At 45.2% G+C, this 12546-nt stretch overlaps 1 protein-coding gene across 1 annotated transcript in view; it reads right to left on the reverse strand.

Moving 5' to 3' along the window:
• Nucleotides 1-12546, reverse strand: part of PARVA (parvin alpha) — a 169228-nt gene that overhangs the window by 33174 nt on the left and 123508 nt on the right. Inside the window, exons 6-9 of the mRNA XM_052652390.1 lie at nt 6995-7110; nt 3441-3499; nt 1832-1851; nt 230-291 (exon numbers count right to left, since the gene is read on the reverse strand). Of these exons, the coding sequence (XP_052508350.1) occupies nt 230-291; nt 1832-1851; nt 3441-3499; nt 6995-7110 (257 nt within the window). The remainder of the gene's footprint in view (nt 1-229; nt 292-1831; nt 1852-3440; nt 3500-6994; nt 7111-12546) is intronic.

A 12546-nucleotide genomic window follows, 5' to 3' on the forward strand; every position in this document is an offset into this window, starting at 1 on the left:
GAGATGCTGTCATCTGAATGGGAGAAGAAATAAACTAGATGAGGCATCCAGCGAGAACAAGACAGGTGAAACAGACATCAAGCAGGAAAGCCCTGTGTTTGTGGTCATCTGGACATGACACCAGTTTCAGAAAGCTTGCAAGCTGCTGGAGGTGGGTTTTCCTGATGTCTTTTGACGTCTCACTCCCCTTCCTCCCTCCCGTCCTCCCTCTCAGGCACCTCTTTCCCACCTTTTTCACCACGTTGAGCTTGTCTGGTGCATGGTCGAACAAGGTGTCAAAAGCATCACGTTCTGAAAAAAAGAGAAAGCAAATAGAGCCCAGAGATAGTGCCACCCCAGGTCCCAGGCACCAGCCTCTACAGACCAGCGGTCACCTCCAGGTGAGAATTCTCTGGGGGATAAACTGTGCTGGAAACTTGGGAAACTGGGCTTGGACAGAGGTCTGGGGTTGCTTCTTATCTTGGGGGCCTCTCCCCCTCTGTGTGTGTGTGAGCACGTGCGTCCACCCTCCACATCGACTTTCTTTAGGCTGGGTTTGGGGGGCTCTAGCAGGCAGTCTGGCTTGGAACTAGCCATTTCTCTTCACTATTTTGTATCCCTTGATACCATGATTTAGTCATGGTTCTAAAGTGTTTCTGAAGCTTTCTGAAAGCAGAATGTCATCCAAATATCAAATCACTTCACTCCCTAATTTTCAAAACCCAGACAGGCTTCCTGGTAGAGGGCAGATAGGCAGACTGGGAGCCACAGAGCTGCAGCACAGAAGCGGAGCTCCCCCTCCTGAGGGATCCGGTCACTCCAATCCTTTTAGCCTCGCCTTCCTCTTCTATAAAATGCGCACTGGACATGAAGCTCCCCTAGATGGGTTATGAGGATGAAAGACTAGAAAGTACATGCTCCTTAAACTCTGAAGTATCTGCTGATCTGAGTTATTATGTAGTATGATTAGAATATTTCAAAATAGTATCCACAGTGAATACAGAATCAGAGAAAATAGTGAAGCCATGCCCCCTGCAGGGATTTTCCTTGCTACAGCCCCTAGGTCCTCTGATGTGAGGGGTGAAATAGTGGAAGGAGGTACTTCCCTGGAGGTCTCGTGGCTAAGATTCTGCTCCCAATGCAAGGGGCCTGGGCTCAATCCCTGAACAGGGAACTAGATCCCACGTGCTGCAACTAACAGTTTGCATGCCGCAACTAAATGATCCTGCATGCTGCAACTAAGACCCAAGGCAGCCAAATAAACAAGCAAAAAACAAATAGTAGGAAGAAAGAGTGGAGATGGATCTGGCACTGGGAATGGGGAGTTCCCAAGAGGAGCCCAGCCCTGGGAGGCTTGTGGTCCTGGGCTGCCTCTCCCACTCTCGCACCCACTCTTAATGATTAAATCCGAGAATGGGAATTGGGATCTTGGACATTCAGAGACCTTAGAAGCAAACCCAAGGTTCTGGGAAATGGGAGAGGTAGGAGGTGTGATGAGCAAAGAGGCAGCTTCGAGAAGGGCTGGACAGAGTGGGGAGAGGGGGCTGTGCTGTGCGCATCACTTGCTCTACTTCCACACTATTCGCAGAGCAAGACTGCCCTGCGAGCGCCCAGGACCCACACAGAAGCCCAGCAGTGCCGGTGGTCTAGTGACCTGCAGGACTGCAGTTGTGGTTCCTTCTCCTCTTCCCACCAGCGGCTGACCCTCCCTCCCCACCAGCCAGCCTGTCACCAGGCTGGCGCAGACAAACACACAGGAAGCAAGCTGAGTGCCTGTTCTTCCAGCTGCTGCAGAATTAACTGGACCCCACTGGCAGGCACCAGCACCTGAGGACAATCTTACGCAACTCACCATGCCTTCCAGAAAGAGCCCTGCGGGAAGAAGAGAAAAAACAGTGTGACTCTTCTCTCCTCACCTTTGGCTGCAGATCCCCCAAAGCTTCCTTCCTTGGCATCTTATTCTGCACTAAGTCTCCAACTATGGGTGGTCTTTACCACATTACCACTTCTTTTTCCCCTTTGCTTTACAGATATACTGGTGTTCACACAAAGCCTGGTATAAGTGATGCTTAAAGGACTTGCTTTAACTTTATTTCTTGCTTTAAATAAACTCATACTATTGCTTACAATTGAGAAAGAATACTGGACTCAGAAATTCAGGACCCCCAACCATGTTTTAGGAGCAGGGCTCAGGGACCATCCCAATATGGCATTTCACTGCCCGGTTTGCTGAAGGCATTGGCTTGGGAAGGTAGGTTTGGCTCTCTCCCGTCCATCCTGTGATACCCACCAAGGCGCACCTGCCATTGACCTAGAATAGGTTTTCTCAAAGAGGGCAGGAATTGGAACAATACTCACAGCAGTGATGCAGCAAAGCAGTGAGAGCACAAGAATTAGGGGCAGACCACTTAGCTTTAAGTCTTACAGAGCCATCTGCTTGCTGTGTGACCTTGGGCAAGCTACCAAACCTCTCTGGGCTCCAGGTTGCTTACTCTTAAAATGAAGATAACACGGTAAACAACTCAATCAGATGTTCTGAGCATTACATGATTTAATATATACAAATATTTTAGTATAATTTCTAGTAGATACTAAACGCTCAATACATCTTTTTTCTCAATTCTTATTATGTCTGTTCTAACTGTATATCTATCACCTATTAAGCAATGACTTGCAGGTAGTGTACTGGGAAGAATAATGAACTTAGTGTTCAAGTCAAGTAAACCAAGGATGGCTTTCTCCTCCATCTTTGGGCTGTGAGGTTTTAGGGGGTATAATCATTGCTTCATGTGCCCCTGCCCTTTCCACTGGCTCGTCTTGTTTGAAGGAAAATAGAGGAAAGTTGGGGGAGCAGGAGAAGATACAAACAAATTTTGCTGGTTTTGTGTGTGGCCAGGGCTCAGGCCTGCCCAGTGATCTCAGATCCCCCCACACCATCCCACTCTTTGTGCTTGAGAACAAAACTTATCTTTCTTATGACAAACCTCTTACATATTCGGATATTCCAGTTTCTGTGAATGTAAATTTAAAAAAAAAAATCCACCACTGTAAGGTAGAGAGGGACTTTCTGGGTCATGGCACGTGACCATATAAATCAGATTCAGAAAAGGAAGAAAAACGTCCTTTTGAAGGTTAACAATTTAAATTCAATCCCATGTTTATGGCATGACGATTTCATGCTGGTTGGCTTTTTTGGGCACACTTTTTCCTGGAGTGCCACAAAATTAGAATTTTTCAATCACGGCTAATTCCCTCTCCCCACTTCCCCACCCAAGTTTGTACCTTAAGCATTGAGAGGCATGTTTTGAATGCATGGAAAAGGCTAAACTATAATCATTGGCTGAAGTCTAATCCCTCTTGCAATCCCAATAAATGAAAACTAAATATCAGCAAATGGATGAATTTCGGAGAAACATCTGTGTTCCATTACAGAATCGCTGGCAACAATGGTGTTGACATACTCTGTGTTACCAGTTATTTCCTCTTGGATTTGCCGAGACTGGAGGATTCCTTCTCGTTTCTGAAAACGGGGGTGGGTTGGGGAGGAGGAGAGAAAAATATGCTTTAGAAAAATACAAAAAACTGATTAACATTCCTGATACTGAGAAAGTTACTGGCATTTAAGAAATGAAGCCAGCGATGAGATACTGCTAGAAGTGAAACAAGGCCCCTGGTTTCCTGGGACTGGACTGTACCATTCATACTTCAGTGCAATTAGTGTTTATTCCAAACAAGTCGGCTGTTTCTTGGATGGCGACTCTTTTCTTTCTTTATTGGAAGACCTTCTGCTGGAAGCACACTGCCTCCTGGAGAAATCCACAGAAAACCAAATGGAAATGAAGGCCAGGGTGTGTCTGCCCTCCGGCTGGGGCCACAGGGGGAAGCAGAGAAACACATTTAACTGGCGGGTGGGGGGGTTGGGGTGGAGGAACTGAGGCCAACTTGGAGAAATCAGAAGGAGAGTTTTTAAAAAGTGTTTAACTAGGGGAGCTTTTCAGTAAGTAGTACAGTCCTTAGGTAACTAGCTTATGCTCTGAGAAAAGGGTAAGGACTTTGTAAGTCCATCCACGCATCTATCTGCCCATCATCTGTCCACCCCCTGCCATCAACTTATCCTCTTTCTTCTCCATTTCATTAATCAGTGCCTTCTCCGTACAAGCCCCTCTGTTGGACTTATGACAGTTTCAGACCTCGAGGAACTTAAGAGTAAAATGGGGTAGATGAAAAGGTGAGCAAGAAGGTATTCCTCTAACAAGCCCCTGGTTTATGCCTCAGGACCCAGCTCAATTATCAGAGTAGGATTTTCTTTCCCTCTCAAATGTGCGGTGGATAAGCAATTACATGGTTGCCCCCTGCAGAGAGGAAGTGCTGAGAGCAGGACCAGAACAAGTGCTTTGAGCTGGGAGGGTCAGCCTAGGATGGGGCTGGACACAGATGAGAGCCCACTCTAGTGGGAGGAATGGCCCCCGCAAAAAAGGCAGAGTCGGGGGAGCAGAGGCACGATCAGAATGCTGTTCGGAGAGAGGGACGCTGCTACTAGTCAATTTTTAAAAAATCAATTTATTTGGCTACACCTGGTCTTAGTTGCAGCATGCAGGATCTAGTTCCCTGATCTGGGATCAAACCTGGTTCCCCTGTTTTGGGAGCGCAGAGTCTTAGCCTGTGGACCAAGAGAAGTCCCTATTGTTAGTCAATTGAGTGCTGGTTTATGTGGGCATGTGAGCTGCTGAAGCAGTGCTGGGGTTCAGGGAGATTTTCTGATGAAGGTGAGGAGAGAGATGCATTCATCAGGTCCTTACCCAATCCAGTTACCAGACACTTGGAAGATAGTCTAGGCATGGCAAGAGGTTGTCAGAGCAAATCCATCTTCCACAAAGGCCAAGGTGTGTCAAGAAGGAGCCTCCAAGCTTTATTCTCTTAGCTAAAGCCCACCTTGTGACCCTCCTGTCCCAACTTTCACAACCTTTTCTTGGCATTCCCAATAGCCACAGAAACTAGCATCCTTACAAAATCCTTTTACAGAAGGAAAGGTAGAGCTGGATAAAGGCCATGCCTGTATCTGGATTAGATTAAGAAGAATGAACTATCAAAGCAAAAAAGGAAGAAAAAAATGTAAAATACCATTTAAAAAAGATCCAGTGAGGATAAACCAGGACTTTCTCCAAATTCAGCATCAACATATGTAACAATTTTCACATAGGACTAATAAGGCCATTCACAGACATCAAACCTCATCTCCAACAACAGACAGAATTAATAAATGCTTGTACATAGAATGGAAAAGAATTTTGGGTTCAGTGCCCCTCATAGCATCCTGATTCACTTCAAACCACTATTTGTTCCCTAAAGAACTAACCCTCTAGTTCAGTCAGCATCTTACAGCCATTTCTGAGTCATGCTTCTGTGCCTGTTTCACTTGATAAAGCAAAACACCCCATAAAACCTGACATGCCTTGATGCCATTTTACGTAACACGTCCTCCTTTCTCCCTCGTGCTAAGGAAACGGCCTGCAGGAGAAATTAAACCAGTGACAGGCTTCTGATGGCTTATAACTGAGCTCAAAATAAGGCATGAGACACGGGCCTGCAGTGACCACTGTTTCACCCCCCATCCTCACAAATCCTGAATCACAGTTTTAAAAAATATAATGAAATGGATTCACACTTTATTGATTGGTAAAAAAAAAAATGACACAATAGAGATGTCCTGGATTCGCTAGGAAGATGCATATACCAGGAGGCTCTGGGCTGGCCGCACAGCCATAAAATCCTTCATGCCATGCTTGACACAGTTGAGAGCCCAGAAGTGAGGCCAATTAGTCCCTTTCAGTCAGCTGCACTCAGTGTCTGAACCACACACGTGTGCACTGACAACGGGCCTCTGATAGCCCTCTCCGCTGCTTAGGTAGTCCTGTCTCTGGGCAAGCAGGGCCAAGGTGTCATATTCCTATTATACCCCCTTAATGTTTGGCACGTTAAGTACCCAGAAGGCACTGGAAAAAATACTTTTTCATTAGGGCACAGCTGAGTGGCACCCCCATGTCCACCTTTCCTCCAGTTCACTTCTGATTCCTGAAAGCCTGGCCCAAAGACCTTTAGTCCAAGAAGCTGGCCTGGCCTGGCTTCTCAAGCAAAACCTACTGGCCCTCCAGGCTCTTCTTCACCAAGGGATGGCAGAGCCGCCAGACAGAACCCTGGATAACCTTCAATAACCAGGGAGTTGTTCATTAGGGATGTTCTCCCTTGCAGCATGTTTATTTGGAAAAGAACAGAAGCCAACAAAATGACGACCTTTTGCTCAACAGCATAAAGTTGGAAAATAAAATTGAATTTGAGTATCTAATGGGGTTAGGAGCAGAATGAGATAGTCATGGGGAGAGAGCATCCCCTCATTGTGGAAAAGACAGAGCCATGTGTAAATGGAAATTCCACATAATAATCTGCACAAGATGACTTGATACCCCAGCTGTGCTTCTCTGGGGCAGGTGAAAAGCGGCAGTGCCCTCAGCACGGGCACGGCCTGTCAGGGTCTCTCTCAAACACACGTGTACACACGCACACGTGCCCTCACATGCACAGATACCTGCCTCTTCTCAATAACTGGTTGTTGAACCAAAAAATGACCCTCCATAGCTTGCAGGACATACTTACACACATAGGAATATGTTCTCCTAATCCTACTACACAGACCTCACAAATACATACAGCACCCACCCTCAAATACATAACACCCAGGTACCTTCCTCACGAAAGCATGTAAACCCCAGGCACACGCCCCACATAAGGCTGTCCCGGACACAAGCACACGCTGTTCCACCCTTTGTATGTATATCGGAAATAAGCCCATACGCATCAGAAAGCTCACTGACATGCCTCCCAACACACAGCACACCCAGGCACACTCAGCACTCATTCAGTCCTCCTAGCAAGCTTCCCAGTGTGCCTGAGCTCACCCCGGAGCTCAGCCCCTGCACCCCTTTAAGGGCACTGATGTTTGTAGTGGTTTCTGACTTACCTGGACCACAACCACTTGGATGGAAACATGGTCTGGCAGTCGGATTGGTGCCCGGAAATACTGGGACAGAGCGACTAGCAGATGCAAGATGGCGACCAGGCTCTTGGCATGAACGGCTGAAATGAAAGACGATTTATAGATCAGAGAATCTTCTTCCAGGTTCTAGGCAGATATAAACAGATATTCAAAACAAAGCAGTGCCACGTGGGGCTAATGCAGTCTGTGTCCTGGTCTTGTGAGGTGGTTCATGGCCATCAAACCTTATCTTCAGCTACATGCAGAAATAAATGCTTGTACACAAAGTGGAAAAGAAATCTGGGTTCAGTGACCCCTCACCCAGCATCCTGATTCACTTTGATCCACAATCAATACCCCTTTCATCCCACCCCCAAGGGTCAGGGGACACCCTTAGTCATTGTAGGCCTCACCCTGGGCCCCCTCGGTTCTCAGCCAGATCCCACGGATTTACTTCTTAGATCGTGTTATTCCTGGACTGCAGTGCAGTGCTTCTCCACTCTGATTGGGATCCCGGCAACCGCTGGAGCCTGAGCGCAGATCAGAGTGGCGCCACCTCCAGCTTCTTGCTCACTCTCTGCCGATGACCGTAAGCATGTCTGCTGTTTCCCCCTCCCTTCCCATCTGATGGGGAACTCTATGGGTTATCAGCCCTAATCTTGTTCCAAGGCTCTACACAAAGCAGGCTCTCAATCAGGGAACACGGAGTCAGGACACCAGGTGCCTTCCTTTGCCCAGGGCTTTAAGAGCCCCAGAGGAAGGCATGAGAGACACCCCAGGATTTTGTTGCTCTCTTGAGTGCCATGCATAGTCAGTGCAGGCAGTGCCCTTTGGGTCATAGCTGGGAGGGGGTGTTCATGCCCCAGCTGCCTCCTGTAGCTGAGCTGTGTGTGCTGGATGTTAAGCCGTGTATGCCAGAAAAGGCTGGGAAACTACTGAGTTGTAGCTTTCTGAGATGAGAGGAAAAAAAGGGTTTGATGTCACGGGCACACAGGGTCAGGCCAACTGGAGCTTGCGTTCTGACCTGACAAACTACCATTCCCTTACTGAGTACACGGCCTTGGGTAAGCCATTCAAGGCCCCTGGGGTTCAACCTGCTCAACCTCACACGTGAGGATAACAATGCCTATGAAGAAATGCAGGTGGTAAGAATTTCCAGACATAACATAGGCAAAGCTCCTAGCACATAGCAATGCCTAGGAATGGCGGGTTTTGCGTGTGTGTGTAATAAAGGTTTATTAAAGTATAAAGGAGATAGAGAAAGCTTCTGACACAGACATCAGAAGGGGGCAGAAAGAATGCCTGCCTGTTAGTCTTTAGCTGGATGTTATACAGTTACTAAGTAAAAAGTAAAACTAAAAAGTCGCTCAGTCATGTCCAACTCTTTGTGACCCTGTGGACTGTAGCCTACCAGGCTCCTCCGTCCATGGGATTCTCCAGGCAAGCATACTGGAGTGGGTTGCCATTTCCTTCTCCAGGGAGATTTTTTTATTATCACTTATGAGAAAGTGCCTGGCATCCAGACAACTAAACCACGTCAACTTTCTCCCCTTTCTTTCATGAAAGGAGAAAGTCCCCGGATACTTAACCTGCCTTCACAGGGAAAGTAAGTCCTACCAGCCTTATGGGTCTAACTACAGGGGCATTTAAGGAAGGAACAAGAAATGTCTATTTTGTGTAGTTAGTGAGTGTGAACTGGGCCCATTATTAGGGTGTCATTCTGTCTGCCCTGGGATCAACAAATCTGCTCTAACAGAAGCTTTGGGAAATCACCAAGAAAATGAAATGATTCAGACCATTCTTGGGAACTCATTAGAGTTTTCTGTTATTATTGCTGCTTCAAAGAAGGTTTTCCACTGACTCTGATGAACAGCAACTCAATACCACCACCATACAGCAGATGAACTGCTCCTAACTCATGGCCTTCCAGAAGGAGTTTTCAGCTTGGGGCCTTTGGCTTTGTCAACTAAGAATCCCCCAACATTTACAGCCTTAAAGAAGGCACCTGGGGGCTTCCCTGGTGGTCCAGTGGTAAAGAATTCATCTGCCAAGGCAGGTGATACGGGTTTGAACCCTGATCGGGGAATGAAGATCCCATGTGCTATGAGGCAGCTGAGCCCATGCACCAACTAGAGAGCCCAAGTACCACAGATGAGACCCAGTGTGGCCCACTCACCCTTTCAAAAAAGGGCAGCTGGCATGCGACAGACCCACTGACATGATGCACAAACGCAAAATCTGGGTTTGTTCTTCCAGTCAGAACTGACCACATCAGTCCCGTCACTGAGGCGTGTAAGGACATTTGCTCCCGCTACCCTTTTTTCATAATGCTGGAAAAGCTGTGGTCAGAGATTTCGTTCTCACACTCTGGTGATGCCGTATGCTACCTTGACTGTCTCAATGAGCAAAGCAGAGCTGTGTTGTAGGCACACTCTTCCGATAAGTGCTCTGTCTTTCTGGGTATACTTTCACGAGAAAAAACTATGTAGTTTCTCTCTCTCTCACATCACATACATGCTGTGTAAAAAGGATGTTAAATAATCAATGCTGGAGAGGGCATGGAGAAAGGGAATCCTCCTATCCTGTTGGTGGAAATGTAAACTGGTGCAGCTACCATGAAAAACAGTGTAGAAGTTCCTCAAAAATAAGAGTTAACACATGAACCAGCAATTCCATTCCTGGGCATATATCTGAACAAAATCATAATTCAGAAAGATACCTGCACCCTTATGTTCAAAGCAGACTATTTACAATAGCCAAGACAGGGAAACAACCTAAACGTCCATTGACAGATGAATGGATAAAGAAGATGTGGTCCAATCAACAGAGGTATGGATAAAGAAGATGTGGGCATATATAAATGGAATATTACTCAGCTATCAAAAAGGATGAAACAATACCATTTGCAACAACATGGATAGACCTAGAGAGTGTCATACTGAGTGAAGTAAGTCAGAGAAGGAGAAATATCATATGACACCCTTTAAAAGTGGAATCTAAAAAGAAATGATACAAATAAACTTACGAAACAGAAAGAGACTCAGAGACTTAGAAAATGAACTTACGGTTGCCAGAGGGAAGGGACAGTTAGGAAGTTTGGGAAGGTCATGAACACACTGCTATATTCAAAATGGACAACCAACAAGTACCTGTTGTATTGAACTTGGAACTCGACTCAATATTACGTGCCACCCTGCATATGAGGAGGTTTGGGGGAGAATGGATACATGTCTATGTATTGCTGAGTCCCTTTGCTATTCACCTGATACTACAACATTGTTAATCGTCTGTACCCCAATACAAAATTAAGTTTAAAGTTTGGGGGAAAAAAAGATATGGCATATTTACAGAATAGAATACTACTCAGCCACTAAAAAGAATGAAATAATGCCATTTGGATGGACCTAGAGATGATACACTTCCCTGGTGGCTCAGACGGTAAAGCGTCTGTCTACAATGCGGGAGACCTGGGTTCAGTCCCTGGGTTGGGAAGACCCCCTGGAGAAGGAAATGGCAATCCACTCCAGGACTATTGCCTGGAAAATCCCATAGACAGAGGAGTCTGGTAGGCTACAGTCCAGGGGGTCGCGAAGAGTCGGACGCAACTGAGCGACTTCACTATATCACTATCACTAGAGATGAGCACACTAAGGGAAGCAAGCCTGACAGAGAAAGACAAAATATCACATGATATCACTTATATGTGGCGTCTAAAATACGACACAGATGAACTTACCTACAAAACAGATTCACAGACACAGAGAACAGACTTGTGGCTGCCAGGGAGGAGGGTGGGTGAGGAAGGGATGGGCTGGGAGTTTGGGGTCAGCAGATTCAAAGTAGTATACATAGAATGGATAAACAAGGCCTTCCTGCACAGCACAGGTAACTATATTCAATATCCTGTGATAAACCATAATGGTTAATTATCATGTAATATATTATCATTTTTTAAAAATCTGGGAAACGCATATCCAAATGTAAGAGGATGGTTTAGACAAGCAGTCTAACTTCAATTTTTTTAAAAAAAGTAAGCAGAGAAATCCTTTGTTCCAAAAGTCATCAGGCAAAACTGATAAAAAGGAGTACAACTGCTCTGGTTCCTTCATCCTAACTACAGAGCTGCTTCTCTTCTCCTCAGTGATGCCTGAGATTTTCCTTGCAAATCCCAAGGTTGGGACAAACATGATTTAATAGTCACTGCTTAAATAAATTATAGAACATCCACAAGATGAGATAGTTTGCATATATTGAAAATCATTGTTAAGACAAAGTAGATAGATGTAAATATTAAGAATATAATATTAAAGAGAACTAGAAATAAGGGAAATATACATTTATGGATTTATGCCTATAAATACACATATATTTGTACATACACACATACATACATGTATATAAATACACACACATACACATATGTACACAAATAGAGACATACACACATGTGCTTGTTGCCAAGCCTTGGAAAGCGAAAAAAAAATGCTATAGCTGAAAGATTGATTCTTTTTTCCTGCTTCAAATGTTTCTTTAGAATAAAGACATGTTATCTTTTCAATTAAGAAAGCTTCTGACAACCTCTGTGTATCTGGGCACTCTCATTCTTTTATCTCCCAGCACATCTTCCGGGTGTCTTCTCCCTGATGCCGGGCAGAATGCAGGGCCGCTGTGGCCTGTGCTCCAGTCAGGGTGGAAATGTGCAGAATGACAGCAGGGCTGAGAAACCAAGACTCCACTGTATAAACTGGGCCCTGCAGACCCCAAGAGGGTCGCTCTAGGGCTGGGAAACTGTTTCAAGGGTGCTGCTGAGTGAGAAATAGTTCTCCAAACATGAATTGTGGTGGAAACAGAAATTGGTACAATTTGGGAGGAAGCAGTTTGACAGTATGTGTTAGGACCTTAAAATGTACATATCCTTTGGCTCTAAACTAACACTGCTGGGTTTTTATTCCTAAGAAGTAATTATATCTATGAGCAGACAGAACTCCTCAGGCTGTACTGATATTAGTGAGAAAATGTAAAAAAATCTTAAAATCTGTCATTAGTTAAGTAAATTATGATATACCTAATCTATATCATATAATATTTTTAAAAGTGACATATAGAAGGATAATGATCTGTAAAGATAAACACTTTCTAAACATATATACAGGTTTAGCTCATTTTCATAAAAATATATTTTATATGCAAAGTATATGCACACATTTTATTCATTTATTGATGTATTTAGTTCTTACAAACACACACATACAAACCCCGAAGGAACATCACAAGGTTGACAGTGCTTGTATCTGATGGACAGCTCTTGGGGGCAGTATGTGTGGCTCAGTACACAGGCGCAGCCAGATTCTCTGGGTCTCATTCCTGGCTCCACCACTCACCCACCGTGTGACATTCCTTTAGCAAATAGTATAGTGCTTAGTATTGCCAATCATTTTTCCAGGCTTTAGGGATACAACAGTAAAGGGACAAAAATCCTTGCCCTTGGGAAGCTTACATTCATTGTTTCTTAACCTCTCTATGCCTTAACTTTCCCA

The sequence above is a fragment of the Budorcas taxicolor genome, chromosome 15, assembly GCF_023091745.1.
Source record: "Budorcas taxicolor isolate Tak-1 chromosome 15, Takin1.1, whole genome shotgun sequence".
NCBI lineage: Eukaryota > Metazoa > Chordata > Mammalia > Artiodactyla > Bovidae > Budorcas > Budorcas taxicolor.